The sequence below is a fragment of the Anolis sagrei genome, chromosome 5, assembly GCF_037176765.1.
Source record: "Anolis sagrei isolate rAnoSag1 chromosome 5, rAnoSag1.mat, whole genome shotgun sequence".
Lineage (NCBI taxonomy): Eukaryota > Metazoa > Chordata > Lepidosauria > Squamata > Dactyloidae > Anolis > Anolis sagrei.
This window is the reverse complement of record NC_090025.1, coordinates 82991508-83018685: the sequence shown is the minus strand read 5'-3', so window position 1 is coordinate 83018685 and position 27178 is coordinate 82991508. Positions and strand designations below refer to the sequence as shown.

At 41.3% G+C, this 27178-nt stretch overlaps 1 protein-coding gene across 1 annotated transcript in view; it reads right to left on the bottom strand.

The window, feature by feature from the left end:
* COG5 (component of oligomeric golgi complex 5) overlaps positions 1-27178 on the bottom strand; it is a 307163-nt gene that overhangs the window by 268023 nt on the left and 11962 nt on the right. Inside the window, exons 4-6 of the mRNA XM_067468812.1 lie at positions 15846-15900; positions 15670-15739; positions 4931-5051 (exon numbers count right to left, since the gene is read on the bottom strand). Coding sequence (XP_067324913.1) covers positions 4931-5051; positions 15670-15739; positions 15846-15900 — 246 coding nt within the window. The remainder of the gene's footprint in view (positions 1-4930; positions 5052-15669; positions 15740-15845; positions 15901-27178) is intronic.

Genomic DNA, 27178 nt, shown 5'->3' with positions numbered 1-27178 from the left:
ATTGACAGTAAACCCCTTTAGGTCATTATACCAATCATATCCAAATGTCAGCTACACAAAGAATATGCCAGCTAAGCCAGCAAATATTATTCATGTGATAATCATTGCACATTAAAGGCATCACTGAAGTTTCAGTTCATTGAACAGCTAGTAACATAAGCTTAATTTTTCTTACAATGTTGAATTAATAATATGGTATGCTACTGTTATTTCTTACAATTTAACACAACTATAATGAACATTTTGTTGTACAGAAAAAATGAGTATCTTGTTTTTGTTTATATTTTATATCATTGTGGCTTTATGAATGTAAAACCTCCAAATTGAGAAGGATATATTGTATTTGAATGGGACAGTATTATAGAGGGTGAGGCAGCATAACTCCCTTTTTTCAAAACCTAATAAAACCCATTGTATGAATCAGATTTTTAAATTATTTTTTTATTATGTAAGCGCATACCTAAAGTTTTGTTTCACGTAGTTTTGAAGATCAAATTAGGTAGGTGACGTCCCCCATTCTCCATATACTGAGTAAACCGATTTCTGGTGTTTGTCATGACTCTTGCCAGCATAGCAGGCGTTATGTTGGCAATTTCTTCCTGGATGTTGGTCTTCAAATCTTGTAGGGTCCTTGGACGGTTCACATAAACACGGGATTTCAAAAAAACCCATAGGAAAAAATCACAAGGGGCCAAATCTGGAGAGTGGGCCAGCCACTCCAAATCCGCTTGAAAAGTAGGCCTCAACGGCAAAAGCACGCTCCTCACTGTTCCAACACATGATGCTGACTGAACTGTGTCAGGACCAAACTTTATCCTCCTGCCTCTCGAACGAGACCACTAGCGCTCCGCGGCGTCTTCAACTGACTGAATGCTGCGCATTTTAAAAAAGGAAGTTATGCTGCCTCGCCCTGTACAATTCTATGGTGATACACAGTAGGACATCCTCACCTAAAGTGAAAAACCAAAACTTACAATGAAATGTTTAGTAATGGAGTGGTTTTGATCCCATACAAGAGAATTTAATCATTTTCAATAGTGCAAACATCCAGAAAGAAGGCTATGGATCATTAAAAACCATTTTGTGCCCCTCTGCCTCCCTCCCCATCCCAGGTTAAAGCTAGACAAAGTCCTCAACACCTTTTATATGAAAGGGTGGATGATGGCAAAAAGTTGCACAACATCACTTGAAGCCTTCAAATACTTCCCAACTCCCAAAATTAAACTGGCAAAAATTGGACCAAATGTGGCCCAAAGCTCCTCTTAGAAGTTGGATTTTGATTTCTGGTTACTTTTTTATTGTATTTTTGGCCAATTTTCATTCAAAATTACGGCAGTATATGCCATGAAAAAACATGTGGGCAAAGAAAATGCCCTTTTATTACGGTGCTAGCACATATAGTTGCTCATTTCTGGATAAAAGTGGAACAAAACTGCATGCTACCGAACCTCAGCACTATGCCCATCTTCAAGACCTTTCTCTTGCACATGAACATCTGCCTCAGATACGCCTAGGCATAGAGACTCCCCATATATTCTGGAGCCCTGCTCAAGAAGATCTGTGCACATAGGGTTCCTGTCACATGGCCACAAATCAGCATTTGGGTAAGGAAAACTATAAGGCATTGATGCCAAAGTGATAGTGCAGCCTCTTTTTAGTCACGGGGAGCTAAAGATTTGCAATGATTCAAGGAAAAGGCAAAACTTCCAAAGATCCGCCTAGTCAAAGCCATGGTATTCCCTGTAGTAACCTACGGATGTGAGAGCTGGACCTTAGGGAAGGCTGAGCGAAGGAAGATAGATGCTTTTGAGCTGTGGTGTTGGAGGAAAGTTCTGAGAGTGCCTTGGACTGCGAGAAGATCCAACTAGTCCATCCTCCAGGAAATAAAGCCCGGCTGCTCATTGGGGGGAAGGATACTAGAGACAAAGTTGAAGTACTTTGGCCACATCATGAGGAGACAGCAAAGCCTAGAGAAGACAATTATGCTGGGGAAAGTGGAAGGCAAAAGGAAGAGGGGCCGACCAAGGGCAAGATGGATGGATGGCATCCTTGAAATGACTGGACTGACCCTGAAGGAGCTGGGGGTGGTGACGGCCGACAGGGAACTCTGCCGTGGGCTGGTCCATGAAGTCACGAAGAGTCAGAAACGACTGAACGAATGAACAACAACAACACTGAACTTCCATGTTCAGAGGCAGAATTAGATCCTAAGGACAAACGGGGAATAATAACCACCAAGTCTACCCTGTGGATCAAGGGTCCTCAAACTAAGTCCCGAGGGCCGGATACGGCCCTTCAAAGTCATTTACCCGGAACTCACTCAGGGTCAAACTAAGTCTGAAATGACTTGAAAGCACACAAGAACAACAACAATCCTATCTCATCGGCCAAAAGCAGGTCCACACCTCCCATTGAAATAATAATACTTTTTTTGTTTTTGTTCATTCTTTCAGTCGTTTCCGGCTCTTCATGACCTCACGGACCAGCCCACGCCAGAGCTCCCTGTTGGCCCCAGCTCCCTGTCACCCCCAGCTCCTTCAAGGTCAATGCAGTCACATCCATAGGTGACTATGGGGAATACCATTGCTTTAACTATGCGGATCTTGGTTGCCAGTGTGATGTCTCTACTCTTCACTATTTTATCGAGATAAAATAATAATAAGTTTATATTTGTTAAAATTGTTTTTCATTTTAATTATTCTATTGTTTTAAGTGTTTTTTGCACTACAAATAAGATATGTGCAGTGTGCATAGGAATTCATTCATGGTTCAAATTATAATCCGGCTCTCCAACAGTTTGAGGGACTGTGACCTGGCCCTCTGTTTAAAAAGTTTGAGGACCCCTGCTGTGGGGTATCCAAAAGCATTTCGCCACTGCAGGAGACATACTCCTGGATTTGGTAGACCTTCCCCTAACCCAGTAAGGCAATCATTTTCCTGTTCAATACAAACATCAGCCAGGATCATTTTAGGAAAAAAACATTATTTCTTCACCATTAAAAAGTTGCTTCCAGGTATGAGGTAAGTGTCATTCATGCTGTGGTGTTTTCCAGTCCACTCCTCCACACTTATGCGTTTTGCACAACCTAAAAATATCCTTAAAGATGGGGAGATCCTCCAGAATGTTTAGGAGGATGTACAGAGCATGCAAGAAATGAGGTAGACTTTGCAACACATGCAGAACCATCTTTGGATGAACCCACAAAGAAGTTGATCCTATTGACTGAACTCAAAATGTGAAGTGAGAATTAAAGAGCCCTAAGATGATTTTCGCAATTGCAGCAGGACTTAAAACCCCTCCTCGCACCTGGTCCCTTGTATCCCATAAATGAGAACGGGGCACTCTGCATTAAAGTAAGGGCAATTTGGTACAATGCCCCCACCCCCTCGAAAAAATCAGTCCACAAACAGGAACACTTTAGCTGCATATACAGAGGCCACTTGAGACTTCAGCCACAACCTAATTCAAATCTTTTTGAGCATAAAAAGCAGTAACATTGACTTCAGCCAAAAATCTCTTACATAAAAACTAACTGAATGATATCTTTTCTGAAAACCAAAATTCCGTTTGTACCTCTGGAAAGCTAAGAAAGTCATCGCCACATGTGTTTTGATTTATACGAAATAATCTGTGCTGATGATCGTGCCATTACTGCTCAAGCAGGGAGCTTTGAGATGGTAGAACAGAAGCTTTCCGAAGCTCTAGGTGCTCTTACTGCCTATTACAGGGAAAACCAGCTGATCCCCAACCCATCTAAAACACAGACATGTGCCTTTCATCTCAAGAACAGAGAAGCATCCCGAGCTCTGAAGATCACCTGGGAAGGAATCCCACTGGAGCATTGCAGCGCACCCAAATACCTGGGAATCACTCTGGACCGTGCTCTTACCTACAAGAAGCACTGCCTGAACATCAAGCAAAAAGTGGGTGCTAGAAAAAATATCATACGAAAGCTGACTGGCACAACTTGGGGATCACAACCAGATACAGTGAAGACATCTGCCCTTGCGCTGTGCTACTCTGCTGCTGAGTATCCATGCCCAGTGTGGAACACATTTCACCACACTAAAACAGTGGATGTGGCTCTTAGTGAGACATACTGCATTGTCACGGGGTGTCTGTGCCCTGCACCACTGGAGAAATTATGCTGTCTGGCCGGTATCGCACCACCTGACATCCGCCGGGAAGTGGCAGCCAATAGTGAAAGGACCAAGGCAGAGACATCTCCAGCTCATCCCCTGTTTGGGTTTCAGCCAGCACGTCAACGACTTAAATCCAGACATAGTTTTCTAAGATCTACAGAGACACTCGCTGGAACACCTCAGCAAGCGAGAGTCCAAAAGTGGCAGGCTCAAACCCAGAACCTCAACCAATGGCTGATACCAAATGAGAAACTCCCCCCTGGGCACACAGAGGACTGGGCGCTGAACAGGCTGCGCTCTGGTACCACGAGATGCAGAGCCAACCTTCAGAAATGGGGTTACAAAGTGGAATCCTCGACATGCGAGTGCGGAGAGGAGCAAACCACTGACCACCTGCTGCAATGCAACCTGAGCCCTGCCACATGCACAATGGAGGACCTTCTTGCAGCAACACCAGAAGCACTCCAGGTGGCCAGATACTGGTCAAATGACATTTAATCAACTACCAAATTCACACATTTTGTATTTTCTCTGTCTGTTTGCTTTGTTCTGTTAGAAATGTAATATAACTGACTGGCTGCCCTGACACGAGAAATAAATAATAAATAAAATAAATATACGAAATACATCAAAAAAGGAGAAGTGTCTTCCATGTTGTCCATTACCCTTGCGACAAATGAGGCATTACATGTCCGGCATCAAAAGTACTTTTGTAAAGAAAGGAAACCATTTCAAATGAATAAATATCATGCTGCTAAAATGACCAAGAAATGCCAAGTAGACTCACCAAGCTCATTGAGGCTCTGAGCAGCTTTTGTTATCTCTCTGCTTCCTCCCTGCAGCTGCCCTTGAAGTCTCTTGCTGAGATACAGGATGCGTATTATTCTCCGAAGCAAGTCACAGGCAGCCTGGATCGGAAACATAGATTCAGAATATGCTCACAATATTATTATTATTATTATTATTATTATTATTATTATTATTATTATTATTCTCAGTAGTAGTAGAAGTAGTAGTATTTGCTTTATTTATTTATTTATTTATCCTCACTATATTATTATTATTATTATTAGTAGTAGTAGTAGTAGTAGTATAGTAATAGTAGTAGTAATAGTAGTATTTACTTTATTTATACCCCACCTTTCTCCCATAGGGTACTCAAGGCAGCTAACATTATTATACAGTTTTAAGTATTTATTTATTTATTCATTTACAGTATTTACATACCGCCTTTCTCACCCCTGAGGGGACTCAAAGCGGTGGAAACCCTGCACATATTTTAGGGACTTAGAATACTTGATCACATTACACAGTTCATTTCATGGCTTGATAAGGGTTCTGAGCACCAAGAGTAGGCAACTGTAGTATGTAAACAATGTCCTCCTTTTAAATAGGATTTTTTCTAGCCTTTCCCCCAATAAACAGCACCTAACCCTGGGTGGGACTTTTGATAGCTCAGGCTTAAACACCCTGGCACGATATCTAAGTATCAGGTCCAAGATCTGGATTATTTCCATCCAGCTGGTTATTCTAAGAACGAGAGCCTGAACCAACTAATCTGCTCCTTCCTCTCCTTCCCTTATTTAAACTCAGGGAGGGGACTGCCATGCTACTTATATTTGTAAATAGCTCTTTGATGAAATATAAATAAGGCTAAAGGAGAGGAGGGAAGGATAGTAGAGGCAAAGATGAAGTACTTTGGCCACATCATGAGAAGAAAGGGTTAGAGAAGACAATAATGCTGTGGAAAATGGAAGGAAAAAGGAAGAGGGGCAGATCAAGGGCAAGATGGATGGATTTATTTATTTATTTATTGTTCTTATACCCCGCTACCATCTCCCGTAGGACTCGGTGTGGCTTACAAGAGGCCAAGCCCCGCAACATCACAAATCAACCACAACAAAACAATGAATAACTTATAAAAGCAAAAAACAATACAATAATAACACGACACATTTTAAAAACATAAGGCAGGGCCAAATGTGAACATTTAAAGTTAAAAACTGGGGAGTTCAAGGGAGATAGGAGGAGTGTTTTGGGATAGGAAGATGTGCAGACAATTCTAAATCTCTCATAAAGTGCATTAAGGACATATTGCTTAGGATTCCTTATTCTGGGAAGGCACACTGGAACAACCACGTTTTCAAGCTCCTTCTAAAGACTGCCAGTGTTGGGGCCTGCCTGATGTCCTTAGGGAGGGAGTTCCAGAGTCGCGGGATGGCATCCTTGAAGTGACTGGATTGATCTTGAAGGAGCTGGGGATGGTGACGGCAGACAGGGAGCTCTGGCATGGGCTGGTCCATGGGGTCACGAAGAGTTGGAAATGACTGAACAAATGAACAACAACAAGAAGAAGGGATGTGGAAGAGGGAGTGGGAAAAGAGAAACGACAGCAACTATAAAGCCATAAACGGTTCTGAATGCATCTCTTCCTACGAACCCACCAGGAACTTGAGATCATTGGAGGAGGCCCTGCTCCCGATCCCGCCTGCTTCGCAAGCACGTTTGATGGGGACAAGAGACAGGGCCTTCTCTGTGGCGGCCCCTTGGCTGTGGAACTCCCTGCCTAGGATATTAGATCAGCCCCCTCCTTCCAGACCTATCGAAAAAGAGTGAAAACTTGGCTCTTTGAGCAAGCATTCGGAACCTCAGCATAAACAGACAAACTTGAATTGGAAAATGACCCAGGAACGGCCAAGACGGTGGAACGGATGAGGATTTGAACGAGAGGACATAGTTTTTAAATTTTTTATTGTTTATTGTTTTTATTATTTTAAATGTACTGTAACGTTTCTTTTTATTATTATTTTTTGCTTTTTATCAATGTATGTATTTTATATATGGCATCGAATTGTGCCGACTCTGTACGCCGGCCTGAGTTGCCTTCGGGCTGATATAGCGTAAATAAATAGCGTAAATAAATAAATATATTTATTTATTTATTTATTTATTACTGCGCTTGTATACCGCCGTTTCTCAGCCTAAATTGGCGACTCAACGCGGTTTACAACTTTGCAACCATCACAATAATACAGTTTAAAATGCATAAAAACAACATACAATACATAATATTGGGCCACCAATATAATCCAGTGCATCTCTTAACTCAAATCGCAGTCCAATTTCATCGTCCATGATTACCAATCCTTAGTCATCAAATTCCTTGCACCAGATTAACCGAATGCTTGTTTGAACATCCATATCTTCAATCTTTTCCGAAACACCATCAGCGAAGGGGCTGATCTTACCTCTATGGGGAGGGCGTTCCAAAGCCGAGGGGCCACCACAGAAAAGGCCGTCTCTCGTTCCCGCAAGCCGCACCTGTGAGGTAGGCGGGATAGAGAGCAGAGCCTCCCCCGAAGATCTTAGGGTCCTGGTGGGCTGATAGGCCGAGATACGTTCGGATAGATAAGTTGGGCCAGAACCGTTTAGGGCTTTAAAGGCCAGCGCCAGCACCTTGAATTGGGCCCGGTAGCAGATCGGCAGCCAGTGGAGCTGGTGCAGCAGAGGAGTTGTGTGCTCCCTGTGCTCCGCTCCCGTTAGTATCATGGCTGCCGCCCGTTGGACTAGTTGGAGCTTCCGAGCCGTCTTCAAAGGCAACCCCACGTAGAGAGCGTTGCAGTAGTCAAGACGGGATGTAACCAGAGCGTGGACTACCGTGGCCAAGTCAGGCTTCCCAAGGTACGGTCGCAGTTGGCGCACGAGTTTTAATGCTCCCCTGGTCACCGCCGAAACCTGGGGTTCCAGGCTTTATTATTATTTATTTATTTATTTATTTGCTTTATTTCTATACCGCATTTTTCAGCCCTTAACAGGCATATAGAGGCAGGGGCAATCACACAGATCTTCCACACACGTCTTCAAGATACAACATGCCCCACAGTTCTAACAACAATATTACCAGTGTTAAATGAGATAAATTCAATACATATTTACAGACAGGTAGTGCATTTTGGGGTTCTCCTGGGCTTTTAAGACATTCAACAACAACCATGCAGATCTTTCTTCCTTTCTGAACAGGTAGTTCTCTTGGTCCAAGACCAGCCAGTGTTGACGCATCTTAAAATTCCAGCTCAATACAGACAAAGTAGAGCTTTGAAATGTATCCTCTCCCTGTAAACATCTCACTATTCACCAGATCTTCTGTCTTCTCTCTCCATTTTGGTTTAGAACGTTGCAGACTACAAAGTGTAATCTACAAAATAAGTTTAAAACAAACAAAGGCAGTTGAGATCGTTGCTTCATCTATGGTTGCCTAGTGACAAATATTCCCTATAATTTCATAACCATTTTTCTATATTATATAATAAGCACTACAGACATTTTGCCCGTTAATGTACTTTGTTGAGAACAATGCCTGTACCACTAGGGGAAAAGAGTTATATACAGAATCATCCTTTCATGCAAATCAAAATTTTAATTTATTTAAATGCACTGTAGATGCACTCTGGATCAAAACCAAAATGGAGAGAGAAAACAGAAGGTCCGGTGGACAGACGCCTAAAAATTTCACAGAATGGGTTGGAGGAACCCTTCTGAATGTGGTGAAGGTAAGGCTGTGGTGAGGGGGAATCCTTGAAGGTGAAATATGGACATTCATTCTGCTTGATTTCCGAAGATTGTGCCTTCTTCTCTTTCCCCTGACTATTCACCAAGGGTCCCCAACTCTCCAGGAAGTGTTTTGGGGACAGGTGAAGGGAGCACCATGGAAGTCCTCTTCCACTGAACGAGTTGCACATGACTAAATCCAAATTCAACCCTAGGATAAGGATGGGATGCTTTTATATGTGAGATTCGCTTTTCTGACTCTACCAACTGAATAGAAAAACAAGGAAAAAGGTAAAAAAAATCAACCATAAATTTGCATTTGGCCATTCTAATTTAATGCTGATATCCTATATAGTTTTAACTATGTTGTCTTTGTTTTAACTTAGAAGCCACCTAAGTCCCAGTTTTGAGGGAAAGACAGAGTATAACTAATGCTGAGAGGGGGCAGAAAAACAGTAGCTAGAAAAAACAGACAATTAGTCCTGAATACCCTGGGATTCCTTCCTTTTTCAAATCAATAATAATAATAATAATAATAATAATAATAATAATTGAATATGTTAAGGAAAGCCAAGAACCTGCTTTAATTGAAGTCAATAATCGCAAACTTCTCAAAGCACAGCAGACAAAAAGTCAGTACAAGAAAACTGCACTCCAAACCAGAGCTGACAGCTGGCACAACAAAGCCTTACATGGGCAGTTCCAAAGTTGATAAGGAGAAAACCTGGTTATGGCTCATGAATGGAACCCTAAAGAAGGAGACAGAAGGCCTGATCCTTGCAGCCCAGGAGTAAGCCATCAGAACCAATGCAAATAAGGCCAGGATTGAAAAATCAGCGGATGACCCAAAATGCAGACTGTGCCAGGAAGCTGATGAAACCATGGACCATCTCCTCAGCTGTTGCAAGAAAATTGCACAGACGGACTACAAACAAAAACACAACTCTGCGGCCCAGATAATTCACTAGAACTTATGTCACAAGTACCACCTGCCAGCAGCAAAGAATTGGTGGGATCATAAACCCGCAAAGGTCGTGGAAAATGAACATGCAAAAATACTGTGGGACTCTTGAATCCAGACTGACAAATACACCAGACATCACGATTGTGGAAAAGAAAAACAGTCTGGATTATTGATGTCGCCATTCCAGGTGACAGTCGCACTGAGGAAAAACAACAGGAAAAACTCAGCCGCTATCAAGACCTCAAAATCGAACTGCAAAGGCTCTGGCATAAACCAGTACAGGTGGTCCCAGTGGTCATTGGCGCACCGGGTGCCATGCCAAAAGATCTCAGCCGGCATTTGGAAACAATAAACATCGACAAAATCACAATCTGTCAACTGCAAAAGGCCACCTTAGTTTGATCTGCGCACATCATTCGAAAATACATCACACACTCCTAGACGCTTGGGAAGTGTTTGCCTTGTGATTTTGTGATATGAAATCCAGCATATAGATCTCCTTAGCTGTGACATACTGTGCTTTTGTATTATTGTGTCAATAATAATAATAATAATAAAAAAACTTTATTTATATACCGCTCTATCTCCCTGAGGGGACTCATAGCGGTTCCCAGGTAATATCACAAAAGATACAGAATAAAACAACATAACCATAAGATTAACAAAACAATATAAGCATAAAAATTGTTGCCATAACACACATAATTAAAAGTAATCCTTCCTGTTCAAGGCAATTTAAAGATGGAAAAGGCCGGGCCAAGATTTGTGCAAGCCCAAAAATTCTAGGGGACCAGGGAATTAAGCTGCTATGGCAGGCAACAATAATATTAGGTACGAGTCTGTGGCTTTTCCTTCCGGGGCTGATTAGAGGAAGTGATCTGGGTAATTGGTAGGAAGAATAAGGCCGTAAGACTGAGTTAGAACTGGTCATTTTCAAAGGCTTGTTGAAACCACCAGGTCTTCAAGCTCTTACAAAAGGAGGAGAGGGATAGGGCTTGTCTTATTTCCCTTGGAAGGGCGTTCCAGAGGCGGGGCGCCATCACCGAGAAGACCCTCTCTCTCTCTCTTGTCCCCACCAACTGTGCTTGTGACAAAGGTGAGAACAAGAGGAGGGCCTCCCCGGAAGAACTTAAGAGTTCGTGCCAGTTCATAGAAGGAGATGCGATTGTGGAGATAGGCAGGGCCTGAACCGTTTAGGGCTTTATAGGTCATGACCTGCACCTTGAATTTGGCTTGGCAACTTATCAGCAGCCAATGAAGCTGTTTTAATAGGGGTCTTGTATGCTCCCTATAGTTTGCTCCAGTAAGGAGCTTGGCTGCCACCCGTTGTACCAGTTGAAACTTCCAGCCATCTTCAAGGGCAGCCCCACATAGAGCGCATTGCAATAGTCCAGTTTGGATGTAACCAAGGTGTGGACCACCCTGGCCAAGTCAGACTTCACAAGGTATGGTCGCAGATGGCCACAAATTTAAGTTGGGCAAAGGCCCTCCTGGCCACCGCTGGCACCTGAGCATCAAGCGACAGCATTGAGTCCAGGAGGACCCCAAACTACGGACCAAGCACCCAAATTTCAGGCTGATTTAATAATCAATACAAAGAACTTTCTGCCAAGTTAACACGTATTGTAAAGGAGTGTTTCCAGTGTTAAACATGCTTTCCTATTTGGTTTGCCTAAAATATTTGGGGGGGGGGGGATCTGAATTTCTGATTTGCTGGAACTGACTGAAACCGAGGAGGAAAAGATACTTAATTCCATGTTAAAGATGTTTCCAGGGGATTCAAAAAATATTCTTAAAAATAGAAGTATTTTTTTAAAGAAATACCGTAGTGAGTAAATAAAGAAGCCCACCATACCAATATGTAATGAGAAGCTCTTTTATGGTTATATCTATAGTCTCTCTTTCAAGGAAAATTTCTAAAATATTCAGTATACATATGCCATGCTTTCAATTATTTATTCTGGGAGTGTTTCCCACTCCAACCAGTCACCATAGCAACACTGTATCCAGCCAGAATAAAGTCTATACAGTTAACTGTGGCCACCATTAATTCTTCTTCATATTATCAGCTCAAATGTTGAAAGTGTGAAAAAAGAGATCATCTAAAACGCTGCCTATAAAAACACATGCATGGTCTTCCCATAATCACTATACCCCATTCTATAAGATTATCTTCCGTTTCAGAATATCAGCAGAAAAATAGCCTTTTCGAAATACTATTCTGAAGTTAAGAGAAATGTTGATCAGAGGTCAATATTATGGTGAGGACCCTTCCACACACCCTTCTATCTCACAATATCTGCTTTGAACTGAGTTATACGAGTCCACACTACCATACATTCCAGTTCAAAGCAAATATTGTGGGATTTTTTGCCTTAATATTCTGGGATATAGGGCTGTGTGGAAGGGCCCTGAGTTTTAAAGTCTTCCGATGAGGCTCTTCTCTGCATTCTGCCCATCTCACAGGTACATTCGGGGAGGAAGTGAAAGAAAGGCTTCTCAGGGGATGCTTCCAGGATGTCAAGCACTCTTTCAAGGCCTACTTGGTACTACATCTGAAGAAGTGGATACATATCCACAAAAGCTCATCTATATAAATGAAAATGTAATGTTCGTTTGTGGGATTAACGGAACTCAAAAATCGGTGGGCGAATTGACACCAAATTTGGACACAAGACACCATTCAAAGCAATCTATGTCCTTCACTCAAAAAAACCTTCGGTTCAATTCTGTCAGTGGTGGAGTTCAGCATGCTCATTGATAGAAGGTGAATTAAAAATCCCTAATCTCAAGCACCAGCCTAAGCGGCAGAGGCAGAGAGGTCTCTTCCTGCACCTCGTGCCTCGCTCAAGACCTGACCAAACAGCCCCAGCCCATCTTGAGCCAGAGAGAGGGAGTAGAGGGAGGCCTCTCTGTCTCCGCCGCTGTGCTGCTGGTTCGCAGTGATGGCTGCCAAAGCGACTGTGCCTGGCTGAGGCCAGGCCCACCTTGCCCAAGCACAGTTGCTGACAGAGAGGCTTGGGATGCATTCTCCTCCTTCCCCTCCTCCACTTCCCTCTTGCTCAAGGCCCAGCAATGTTAGAAAGAGATCTTGGGGCTGCTCCACTGGTTCTTGAGCTAGGGAGGTCCGCCCTCCACCTTCCCCGCAGGCTGCAGGGCACGCACAGCGCCGGAAATGGCGCAAAAAGGCAGCGTGTGAGCAGGTGAGGAGGGAGAACGAAGCCCCCCCCTGCAGCTGAGTTCTGACTGCTGTTTGACTGAAGGTAAACTATAAATCCAAGGAACTCCCAGATGTCTCCTCCTCCTCCTCTACTTCTTCTTAATCAGAGGGTGAATGGCCATCCATCAGGAGTGCTTTGTTTGTGTTTGTCCTTTATAGCAGATAGGGCTGTACTGGATGGCCCTTGGAGGTCCCTTCCTACCATAGAATTCTATTATTATTATTATTATTATTATTATTATTATTATTATTATTATTAAGCAGAGGGTGAATGTCCATTTGTGAGGAGTGCTTTGATTGTGGGGCAGGACTGGATGGCCCTTGGAGGTCTCTTCCTACTCTAGTATTTGATTATTGTTGTTGTTCATTCGTTCAGTCGTCTCCGACTCTTCGTGACCTCATGGACCAGCCCACGCCAGAGCTCCCTGTCGGCCGTCACCACCCACAGCTCCTTCAAGGTCAGTCCAGTCACTTCAAGGATGTCATCCATCCATCTTGCCCTTGGTCAGCCCCTCTTCCTTTTGCCTTCCACTTTCCCCAGCAAATTTCCCCAGTAATTTGATTATTACTAATACTGTTATTATTGTTGTTATTATTATTAAGCAGACTTTCTCATTACTTAATTTTCCATACCACCAAACTGTGCCACCTATCAGGCCAACAAGTGACCATCACTCATAAAAACACTGAAAAACACTGCAGAAGAGACTTAAAAAGCCAAAAATAAAAAATTACATTACAAAACATGCACAAAACCACATATATGCACATATACACAAATATATACACACATATATACACACACAATACACATATACACAGACTGGGCCACAGCAACACGTGGCAGGGGACAGATAGTCTATATAAATAAAAATGTAATGTTCGTTTGTGGGATTAACAGAACTCAAAAACCACTGGATGAATTGACACAAAATTTGGCCACCTGCTAACCCAAGAAGTGACCATCACTAAAAAAATTGATTTTGTCACTTGGGAATTGTAGTTGCTGGGATTTATAGTTCACCTACAATGAAAGCGCATTCTGAACCCCACCAACGATGGAAATGAACCAAACTTGGCACACAGGACTCCTATGACCAACAGAAAACACTAGAAGGGTTTGGTGGGCACTGGCCTTGAGTTCTGGAGTTGTAGTTCACCTACATCCAGAGAGCACTGTGAACTCAAACATGGAGAATCTAGACCAAATTTGGTACGGATACTCAATATGCCCAAATATGAATACAGATGGAGTTTGGGGGAAATAGACACATCGGAAGAGCCAAAGACACATCGGAAGAGCCAAGTTTTTAGATCTTTCTTAAAAGCTCCCAGGGTAGGGGCTTGCCTAATCTCATTAGGTAGTGAATTCCAAAGCTGAGGGGCCACAGCGGAGAAGGCTCTCTCCCTCGTTCCCACAAGTCGTACTTGTGATGGATTTAGGGTTGAAAGGAGGGCCTCTCCAGAGGATCAAAGAGATTGTGCAGATTTATGGTAGGAGATGCGGTCACAAAGGTAGGCCAAAATAACAACAAAGTAGTGGAAACCTGTGATAATAAGAATAATAACAACAAAAATAATAGCTACAGGCTCTGAACCAGGTCGCCGGCCATATAAAATGATGTTGCAGGCTACATTCAGCCCACAGGTCTTGAGTTTGAAACATGTGCTCCACAGGAAGTGGATCATGGTGTTGAAATGAAGGACCTAGAAATTTCCAGTAAGATGTTCCCTGTAGTAAAAAAGAATAGTTTTTCTAATTCAGTTTTTCCACTTTTGCGTGGCCCCGTTTCCCTGTCCGAATGTATTCTCCCCTATGAACCATCAATTAATGTATTCTCCCCTATGAACCATCAATTAAGATCTTCTGGTGGGGCCCTGCTCTCGGTCCCGCCACTTTCGCAATCGCGTCTGGCGGGGACCAGAGACAGAGCCTTTTCTGTGGTGGCCCCCCGGCTATGGAACTCTCTCCCGATTGAGATCAGATCTTCCCCCTCCCTCCTGCCCTTCAAGAGGCTGGTGAAATCCTAGCTATGGAAGGAAACATTCCCAGAGTAATGGTTGAAACCGGCTACAGAACAAAGTTATCGACCACACATACAGGCTGAGTTGGACATGATTTTATCTTGACGATTTGGCTTATTTCTAATTTTATGTATTTTAACTCGTTATTATATGATGTTTTTAGATTGTACTATTAGCATCGAATCCTTGCTGTAAGCCGGTCTGAGTCTTTCTACGGAGATTGAGAAGATCAGGATACAAAAAGTTTTAAATAAATAAATAAATTCTGTGCTCCTGACCTCTGTGAATGTGGAGTGCTCACTATAGTCTTACAGGTGCAGTGACATTGATTTTTCCCTTCCTTCCTTTCTCTTACCCACCAAACCTCATTTATGCTACAAAAGACAAACATTGCTATTTCTTTGAAATCTTCCAAGGGATACTAGGCTTCTCCCTCATGTCCATCAACTGGGCTACAAAGACATTTTCGATGAGAAAATATTTATGTAAGCTGACTGATTTGTTGAGGGTTTTTAACTGAAAAAAAAATGTGCATTTGCTAATTTTTTTTGCCTTGATGCTGTTTTTAATTGCTTCAATTTGTTGCATTTAAGATAATAATCTGTTTAACTGTGTTTTGATGTTCAAATGTGCTGTGTTTTTAGTTACATCTGTTTTTAAATCATGTTTGTAAAATGCCCCAGGCTTCAGTACTAGAGAATAAGGCAGGACAGAAACAAATGCTGCTTTTGCTGCTGTTATTTCTGGAGAAGAAAACTTCTTAACTTACCTGAAGCCGAGCTAATTGCTCAGTGCGTGACACAATTTTGTTGTACGGATCAACGATTTTCGCTCTGATTCTAATGAAAAATGAAAAAAGTTTTAGTAACCATGGCAGTATTTGCAAAAAAAATGCTAACAATATTAAAATATAAAACTCCACACAACATTAAATAGATGACATACCTGTCGACAGTACTCTGCAAGGCACTAATCCTGGTCTGCATCATTTGAAGAACACCTGGATAACAAATACAACAAATTGTTAAATGGAGTAAAACCAGTATTTCAACAGCAGAGAATGGATATAAAAGCCACTTCCTTTCCCTGTTAGAATAAAGCAGCTTAAGTCAAGTCACTTAAAATAATTGAATTAACTTCAGTACATTTCAGCTTGTAATAGATCTCATAGAAATGATAAGTGTGCAGAATGTTTTATTGGCCATATCACATTTACGGTCTCGTCCTAAATATGTTTATTCGAGAACTAGTCCCATACAGTTAAATAAAATGTACTTTTTTCCAAATGTGTATAAGGCCGAACATGCAGCCTTACAGAGCAATCCTACATAGATCTACCAAGAAGAAAATCAGTATCCACAATACTACTGCCTAGACAAAGTTGAAACCTCAATCACATAATCAATGATGTAAAAATGATTAACTGGAGAAAGATGATTGTTGAGCCTCATAGTTAAGTCTGGTTTTAAATATAGATCTCCCACCTGTATTTTACCTACAGTACAAGCCTAGTAAGAAACATTTTGCTTTAGGACACTGGAATCCGGAATCAGTATTATGCAACATTGATGAGGACTTTAATATAATGCTTTATTTACTATAATATCAATCAAATCAACTAGATAATACACACTAAAATATGATAATTCATTCAAGAAATAGAAGGAATATCCTTGCAGGTGTAACTGGCTATCCATATTTAACAGTGGAAACCAAAAAGGGCCAGGTTGGTATTTATTATTATTTATTTATTTAGAGCTTTTATAACCCGGTCTTCTCGACCTCCGAAGAGAGACTGAGGCCAGTTCACAGCAGGAAATTCATACACAAATAGAATAAAAACATAACATCGTAATACATTAATACAAATACATTAAAATACAGATCATACAATTACATAAGGCCAGGTAGCACAACTAGTTTATTTATTTATCGTGTCAGGAGCAAACCAAACAGTTGTATTGCATTTTTAAACAAACAAATAAACAAAACACAAAGTTTGCAAACTTGGTAGTTGATTAAATGTCCTTTGACCAGTAGCTGGCCACTTGGAGTGCGTCTGGTGTTACTATAAGAAGGTCCTCCAGTGTGCATGTAACACAGCTCAGGTTGCATTGCATCAGGTGGACTGTAGTTTGCTCTTCTCCACACTCGCATGTCAAGGATTCCACTTTGTGGCCCCATTTCTTAAGGTTGGCTCTGCATCTCGTGGTGCCAGAGCGCAGTCTGTTCAGCGCCTTCCAGGTCGCCTAGTTTTCTGTGTGCCCGGGGGGAGTCTCTCATTTGGTATCAGCCATTGATTGAGATTCTGGGTTTGAGCCTGCCACTTTTGGACTCTTGCTTGCTGAGGTGTTTCAGCAAGTGTCTCTGTAGATCTTAGAAAACTACTTCTTGATTTAAGTCGTTGACGTGCTGGCTGATACGCAAACAGGGGATGAGCTGGAGATGTCACTGCCTTGGTCCTTTCACTATTGGCTGCTACTTCCCGGCGGACATCAGGTGGTGCAATACCAGCTAAACAGTGTAATTTCTCCAGTGGTATAGGGAGCAGGCACCCCGTGATAATGAGACATATCTCATTAAGAGCCACATCTACTGTTTTAGTGTGGTGAGATGTGTTCCAGAAGCGACTTGCACAACTAGTTAATCAGCTGCAATAAATCACTGCCAATCGAAAAATGACAAGTTCGAAGCCTGAGTCAGGGTTGAGCACCCGACTGTTAATAGCTGTTAAATCTATATAAATAAAAATGTAATGTTCGTTTGTGGGATTAACAGAACTCAAAAACCACTGGACGAATTGACACCAAATTTGAACACAAGACACCTAACAACCCAATGTATGTCCTTCACTCAAAAAATTGATTTTGTCATTTGAGAGTGGTAATTGCTGGGATTCATAGTTCACCTACAATCAAAGACCATTCTGAACCCCGCCAACGATGGAATTGAACCAAACTTGGCACACAGTTCTCCCATGACCAACAGAAAATACTGGAAGGGTTTGGTGGGCAGTGTCCTTTGGTTTTGGAGTTGTAGTTCACCTACATCCAGAGATCACTGTGCAGCGGGGAGCGAGGGTCCCCAAAAGATTCCAGGAGGAAGAGGAAGAAGGAAGAGACAGAGACAGCTTTGCAAGTTCACAGAATTTTAATGCTTACCCGGGTAAGGGCACCTCAGCTTCAATCTGGCTGGTGAGGTACAAAATACTGATCCTAACCACCCAGTATTTATAGGCAAAATTATCCAGTTCGCACATGCGTATATACATTTGACATTTACACAATCTAATCAGTTTGTCCTCGAATCGTGGCCAAGAACATTTGTTGGCAAGAACACTTGTTGGCAAAATATTATGTTTTCCACAACTTTCCCCTTACATCATCTGACCTCGCTCTCAGACGATTTACATTGATTTACATTGAACCATTTAAAATGAATCATAACTTCATATTTCTTCACACATCATATTATATGATTCCACACATCTTCATCTCTGTATCTTTAACTCATTAAAAGCAAGCATTTCCCTTATTAATCCTCCTTAATTATCTTCCCAATACATTCACAATACATTTGATCCATTTAAAAGGTGTATTTCATTTTGTCTGCTATTTACTTCAACTAGACAGGAGGTGGCGCTGTTATACCATATCTTCAAATGCTCGCTTCTCCCTGGATTAATAATTATTAACTTTGTACTTGGCAGCAACCTTTGTAACCTTCTACAAATAGCTCCTGGCCTATTCAAATATTGACATAAGATTAGGCCTCTTGCCTTCTTGTCCTCCATGCCATCTGTCATTTTTCCCTTCCACCAGAGAATCACCACCAGAATTCCTTCTTCACTCTATTAAGAATCCCTTTTTAAGGTAAGACTTCATTAATTTCATTAAGTTATAATTATTTTTCTATTTAGCTGCTGCCACAAAACAATTATAGATCTGGACCAAATCTACACAAAAACTCAATATGCCCAAATGTGAACACTGGTGGAGTTTGGGGGAAATAGAATCTTGACATTTGGGAGTTGTAGTTGCTAGGAATTTATAGTTCACCTACAATCACGGAGCATTCTGAACCCCACCAATGATAGAACTGGGCCAAATCTCCCACGCAGAACACCCTTGTGGGCCACAGCAACGCATGGCAGGGGACGGCTAGTATATATATATAGCTGTTAAAAAAATGCCCAGTTCACTGTCGACCTAAGCAGTTCGAAAACAGATATGATCTGTGAGTAGATGAGTTAGGGACTGCTTAAAAGCGGAGAGGCTAATTTATGACACCATAAAAATGTCGGAGAACAAGGAGGAAATGCTACAATCAAAAAGCCTCGACATCATGGTGGACGAAGTGACAGCTCCCCCTGTGGTCGAATTGAGCAACCTCCAGGATCCGAAATGGAAGAACTGCTGAATGGCCTCTATATGTCTGTATGTCTTGTATGTCAAAAACTGCATTGAATGTTTGCCATGTATATGTACATTGTGATCCGCACTGAGTCCCCTTCGGGGTGAGAGGGGCGGAATATAAATACTGTAAATATATACTTCCCAAATCCTAATAGTCAAATACGGTGTCTACAAACAAACAGAATTTGATACTTTTTACAATCCAACCTTAAACAAGTTTGATTTGAAGTGACCTGGATCATATTAATATAATGCCGTTCATTGTAAACTATAAACTGCATCACAACAAGACTAAGTGATGACTGTGAATGTGACTGACTTTAAGAGAAGACTAAATACACTAATAGATCATAATCTGTTTGATCTTGAAAGCTAAGCAGGGTCAGGCATTATTAATTCTTGGATGAATGATCAACAAGGAATACTAAGTGCAGCAGGCTGTATTTCAGAGAAAGGCAATGGCTGGCCATCTGAGCATTCCTTGCCTAAGAAAATTCTATGAAATTCATGAGGAGGGCATACGCAGACAGGTGATTTGAAGGCAGGCAGGCACACACACACACACAAGGAGAATAATGCTGCGGTGACAACTTGTCACTGCAGTTATACATTAGCTCCAGTATTTTGGCAGTATGCCACTGAATACTAGTTGCTGGGGGGACATGAGTGTGTAGTGCCACTGTACTGTTCTGCTTCTGAGTTATTTTATTATTTCATCATTATCAGCATCATCAATATTTCATCTTTCTCCCAAAAACTGGGACTCAAGGATAATTTGAAAACATACAACTGAAACATACTAAAGAAGTGAATATTAAAATGGGATTCAACCACTGGCAACACTGAAATTATTTAGACTACACTGAAAAACAGGATTTCTGATGTTCTTCACTAAGATAAAGTAGTAGTAGTAGTAGTAGTAGTAGTAGTAGTAGTAGTAGTTGTTGTTATTATTATTATTATTATTATTATTAATGATATCTGTACCCCGCCCTTCTCACCCTGAAAGGGGACTCAGTGCAGCTCCACACACAGGCATCAATCCAATGCCATAAAAAATATACAACTAAAATAAATGTTTAAATTAAAACCATAAATTAAAACATTTAAATATTACATCAACTATTAAAACCACACCATTCACAATCATAATCTGGGGCCATTCCAGTGGTCATTGCACATATTTAAACTACAATGAAAATAGGATTTGGACTTATCAAGCAGGGCATTTCTGACGTTCTTCACTAAGATAAGGTCATTTATTATTATTATTATTATTATTATTATTATTATTATTATTATTAATGATATTTGTACCCCACCCTTCTCACCCTGAAGGGGACTCAGTGCAGCTTCACACACAGGCAACAATCCAATGGCATAAAATACAATTAAAATAAATGTATTGTCGAAGGCTTTCATGGCCGGAATCACTGGGTTGTTGTAGGTTTTACTGGGCTATATGGCCATGTTCTAGAGGCATTTTCTCCTGACGTTTCGCCTGCATCTATGGCAAGCATCCTCAGAGGTAGTGAGGCACCTCACTACCCTCTGAGGATGCTTGCCATAGATGCAGGCGAAACTTCAGGAGAAAATGCCTCTAGAACATGGCCATATAGCCCAGAAAAAACCTACAACAACCCATTAAAATAAATGTTTAAATTAAAACCACAAATTAAAACATTTAAACATTACATCAACTATTAAAATCACACAATTCACAATCATAATCTGGGACCATTCCAATGGTAACTGCACATATTCCGTATCTATTTATTGCACTACAATTATTATCCGAAGCAGCATTTGTGGGATATGGTTTACTTCTGCAAATAGGCACATTGAGGTTCAAGATTAGAAAGTCTAACCTGTTTGCTAAACCTAGTCTGTGGAATTAATACCCAGAAGATGCAGTGACGACCACTAGCTTTTATGATTTGATGATTTCCTGCTATTATGAGAGTTCAAAAACCAAGGCATGAAATCCACAATAATCAACAATTTGAGATTAATAAGCCATAAATCAGAAATGCATCACAATAAGGACAGAAATTGCTTTCAGTACTAATGAGGGAGAAATGGGCCTTCTTTTAACAAGCCTCAGCTCAGCCCATGACCAGTACCTGACAGTATTTAAAGAGTCCATCTCACAATTGCAGGCATGTAGCCTTTTGCTGCATCTGAGGTCTGTGTTAAATGTCTCATTCATCTTTGCTCGGGAGGACTTGAAAGTCTCTCTTCCATCTCTCATTCTTGGTAAAGGAGGAGAACTTGGTTGTTCATCATGCTGAACTGCTGAAGAAGGACCTGGCTGCTGTAAGTCTTTGGTCTGCTGAGGAAAACAAACTCTTGGAGGGGGGGGGGGGATGGTGGATGACTTTTTTATAAGCAGTGGTTCTCAAACTGTGAGTGTCCAGATGTTTTGGCCCTCAACTACCTGAAATCCTAACTGTCTTTTACCTCCTAAAATCATACATATAATAATATTCAACCATCTAAGCATATATATATATATATATATACACACACACACACACACACACACACACAATCATATTTAACTGTAGAGACACATATACATAACTACACTTAACTTACAGTTAAAAATCAATGCTTCATCACAATCACTCTCCAAGGCGCAACGGAAAAGCCATGTTTTGAGGAGCTTCTTAAAAGTTTCTAAGGTGAGGGCTAGCCTAATCTCGCTGAGCAATGTGTTCCAGAGTTGGGGGGCCATGGAAGCCAAGGTCCTGAGTCTGCAAGAACTGAGAAGGGCTACTGGAGGTCTTTCATCATAGGGTTACCATAAGTCAAAGTCAACTTGATTGACAATGAACAACAACAAACAAGACTAACATGGATATATCTAGTGATTTAAAGAGTGAAGTTTGTTCATGTAATCCAAAAGCAGCCTAACCATTTCACACGCAGTTATTAGAGAACAAAGCTCTACCTCTCGCTGCAACATCCAATTCTGCAAAACGTTTACCATTAACATCTGTGGGATTCACACACAAACATATATACAGAATCTTTCATCAAAATATGTGATATATTTCTTAACCTTCGACACACTATAGGTAGTAAAAAAGTAAAGGTTTTCCCTTGACATTAAATCCAGTCATGTCCGACTCTGGGGGTTGGTGCTCATCTCCATTTCTAAGCTGAAGAGCCGGCGTTGTCTGCAGACAACTCCAAGGTCATGTGGTCAGCATGACTGCATGGAGCACCGCTACCTCCCGCCGGAGCAGTACCTATTGATCTACACACATTTGCATGTTTTCGAACTACTAGGTTGGCAGAAGCTGGTACTAAAAGCAGGAGCTTACGCCGCTCCCCAGATTCGAACCAGTGACCTTTCAGCTACCAAGTTCAGCAGCTCAGGGCTCTAACCCACTGCACCACTGCCTCCTCACACTATAGGTACCTTAGACATATTCTTTAAAACTGACTTATAATTGTCTAAATTCTGAGATTATCGCAACAAATAGAGGTCTCAACTCCTAATTAAAAGGGGGGAAATTAAGCATAGGGATTGGTATGTATCAATGGAGTCATATTATTAAAAGAGAAATTGGTATTTTCCCCAGAGACTGTCATAGCTACATTTGAGCCTATTTCATGCAGAATTGATCTTATGTTGCAAACGTTCATAGCACAACTCAGCTTTAGAAATTATCAATTTAAACATACGTCTGTAGGAGTCCAATTCCATATATGTAGCAAAATAGGCTCAGCATATCAGAGTGACATAACAAGCATTTGTCAGCCCACATGCTTGTTGAGGCTTAGTCATCTATACATCAAAGAATAAGGATTCAAATAAACCTATACATTATTTGATAAGAAATTTACAAAATAGAAGACCATATTTGCAGATGATATATGCCAGAAACAAGAATGAAAGAATGCTCTACTCTTGGTTCTGCTGGATCTGCTGCATTCGGTATATCTTCAAACTATTTTAAGGAGTTGTTTCAGTCTGTTTGAAATATTTTTGTCCATTGAATATTTTAAGTGTGCTTACTTATTGTACATCACCTCAGGGGCCCTGTTGGGTTGAGAAATGATAAAGAAATGCTGCACATAAAAAATAAGATCCACCAGAGCATCCTTTTGGATTTTTTGGTTAGTATGGGACTTAGGGAGCACTGTGTTGAAATGTTTCCAAAAAGTGAGGCCCTTTGATATACAGGATTAGCAAAGCTTACTTTTATATATCTCAACATCTACATCCTTTTATTGGATCTTATTGCTATGATGATAATACTTTGCTCTTTTTCAGATCACCCACTTTGTGTCTCCTTTAAGAGAAGAAAGTGAAATATAAATAATAATAATAATAATAATAATAATAATAATAATAATAATACTAAATCTTTATTTATATTCTACTCTATCTTCCCGGAGGAACTGCCCATTTTGACACCTTTCCCATAATATTTTCCACATTATTTCTTCTATTAGATTTGATGTTAATTGACAAAAAAATCTCAGGCAACATCAGATCAAACTGAAATAATAGTAATGAAAACCAAGAGATCTTAGTATTATAAGAAGATTACCTACTAGTACATAGTGCACAACACTGTTTTTTTCTTCTTCAAAAAGGAATGTTATAGTCCAATGGTTCTCAACCTGTGGGTCTCCAGATGTTTTGGCCTTCAACTCCCAGAGATTCTAACAGTTGGAAAATTGGCTGGGATTTCTGGGAGTTGTAGGCCAAAACACAGGTTGAGAGCCACTGTTATAGTCAATCCAGCATATCATTTTATAGGTTGCTATGAGGCTGAAAGATTGTCTTCACAAATGGAATAAAACTTTACCAAATTGTATATATATATATATATATGTTTTTCATTATCCTTCACATTATGATGTACTATTATATTATCCAGGTGGAGGCCACTAGGGAATGCTAGAGGGGGAGGACAGTCCATTTTACGGGGGTGGGGTTGGGCTGAAGGAGTGGCCAACATGACTGCATGGATCACTGTTACCTTTCCGCCAATTGATCTACTCAAATTTGCACACTACCTCAAATCAACCCCCCATCAACCCCCCTTCTCCCCTTTTTTTATGCAAAGCATAACATTTTCAATAAGTAAAAAAAGTTGAAGTACTTTGGCCACATCATGAGGAGACAGCAAAGCCTAGAGAAGACAATTATGCTGGGGAAAGTGGAAGGCAAAAGGAAGCGGGGTCGACCAAGGGCAAGATGGATGGATGGCATCCTTGAAGTGACTGGACTGACCTTGAAGGAGCTGGGGGTGGTGACGGCCGACAGGGAGCTCTGGCGTGGGCTGGTCCATGAGGTCACGAAGAGTCGGAGACGACTGAACGAATGAACAAAAAAAATTGTATGTTTTCGAACTGCTAGGTTGGCAAAAATTAGGGCTAGCAATGGGAGCTCATCCTGTCCCACGGATTTGAGCTGCCGACCTTCTGGTCAGCAAGTTCTGCAGCTTAGAGGTTTAATCTGCTGCACCACCACAGCCTCTTCCAAATCAAAGAGACATTACCAAATGTCCCAACCCTTTATCAGGTTCCAAATTCAAAGACTCAGACGAAACCTTAACTGTTTTTTGGCTCAGAAGAGAATGAAAACCATTTTGCTGATTGACAATTCCCAAAGTCAAATATACTGGCACAGAGTCACCCTTTGAAAGCGCACGACCAGCTTCCTTTTTCTCGCTTAGGAAAGGTGTCAGCACCCAGAATACATTCCTCAAGAACAGAGGGTACTTCAGCAGTGTTAGTTTTCTGTCAGTTGTTTTTGGAGGTAATGAGGTTCCTTCTGGCAGCAAAGATGTTCTAAGACACCGAGCTGGTCTTCCAAGTCAGGGATTCAGTGACGGTACCAAAATGCAGACAGAAAGCGGCATGACAGAAAGCAACACAAAAGGAAGGTCCACTGGTTTCTTACTGCAGTCACATAGAGATCACATACAAAATGCCTTCATATTTTGGACAACGGGTACCCGACATTTGTTTTAGCTCTAAGAGCTTTCTAGTGTTTGCTGGGAAAACCTGAGATCACGCATAAATGGGGGCATACATGCACACTCGGTTTTAGCAATCTGTACCCCAATCTGGGATGGAGAAAACACCGCAATCACTGGGGGATATAATAATAATAATAATAATAATAATAATAATAATCAACATCATCATCTTTATTTATACTCCGCCACCATCTCCCCGATGGGGACTCGGAGTGGCTTACATGGGGCCAAGCCCGAACAACATATTACATCAAAATAAAACCAAAACATAAACTACAAGCAGCAGCATCAAAATTACATGGGAAAAATACAATAACAAAATAGCATTACAATAAACAAAAAAACACAGTCGCAGTAAACAATGGGCGGGCCACATGTACAGGATAAAATGTTAAAAACTCTAATGAGATAAAAAAGGAGCAAGTTATTTGCAGGGAGATCATAAAGATACACAGGGTTGTGAAACTGAGATTCTCATTTTTGTGGGGGGGGGGGGGGCGTGTACTCCAGTGACAGAAGCATTGAGGGGAGCAATAGTGTTGTGTTGTGCACCTACTCGCCAAAGGCGCAGCAGAAGAACCAGGTTTTAAGGTTCTTTTTAAACGTTTCTAGTGTAGGGGCTTTCCTGATCTCTCCAGGTAATGAGTTCCAGAGTCGGGGAGCCACAGAGGAAAAGGCTCTCTCCCTTGTGCCCACAAGACGAGCCTGTGAGATTGGCAGGGGCAAAAGGAGGGCCTCCCCCGAAGATCGAAGGGCCCGGGTTGGTTCATGGAGAGAGATATGGTCACGAAGGTAGGTGGGTCCCAAACCATTTAGAGCTTTGTAGGTGATAACCTGCACCTTGAATTAGGCCCGGAAAATAAACGGCAGCCAATGGAGCTCCTTAAACATGAAATATATGTGTGTGGTAATGCATTTTGGAGATTCAGAGCAATCCCAAACTAATACATCTATCAAGTCGTTACAGAATGGGCAGCCCTCATGGCACCTCAGATCATCACAGAATTCCTCCAGTCTGAAAGTTTCTATAAAACGCTATTCCAAACTGCCCAAACTGGACCAACTAGGAACCAACTACAACATCACTTCCATTTCTGTAAAAACAGCAGTGTAAGGCCTACACTGGGACTGTGGCACAGCTGGCTGGGACTCAGCTGCATTAAGATCACTCCTGACCAAAAGGTCATGAGTTCAAAGCCAGCCTGGGTCGGAGTGAGCTTCCGACCAATTTGTGTAGCTTGCTGTTAACCTTTGCAGCCTGAAAGACAGTTGCATCTGTCAAGTAGGAAATTTAGGTACCGCTTATGCGGGGAGGCTAATTTACAACGCCATAAAAATCTTCAGCAAGCATGCAAAGAATGAGGAAGTATTTCATCAGTGTCACAAATGGACGATGAAGCGACAGCTCCCCTGGTGGCTAGAATACCCTCATGAAAAAGCTGGAATGTTAAATAGTCTCTGTGTGTCCGTCTATATATGTTGGGTGTCTATGACACTGAATGTTTGCCATGTATATGTACATTGTAATCCGCCCTGAGTCCTCTGTGAGGTGAGTAGGGCGGAATATAAATCTATATAAATAAAAATATAATGTTCGTTTGTGGGATTAACAGAACTCAAAAACCAGTTGGCGAATTGACACCAAATTTAGACACAATACACCTAAACACCCAATGTATGTCCTTCACTCAATTTTTTTTTATTTTATCATTTAGGAGTTGTAGTTTTTGGAATTTATATTTCACCTACAATCAAAGAGCATTCTGAACTCCACCAATGATGGAATTGAACCAAAGGTGACACACAGGACTCCAATGACCAACAGAAAACACTAGAAGGGTTTGGTAGGCATTGACCT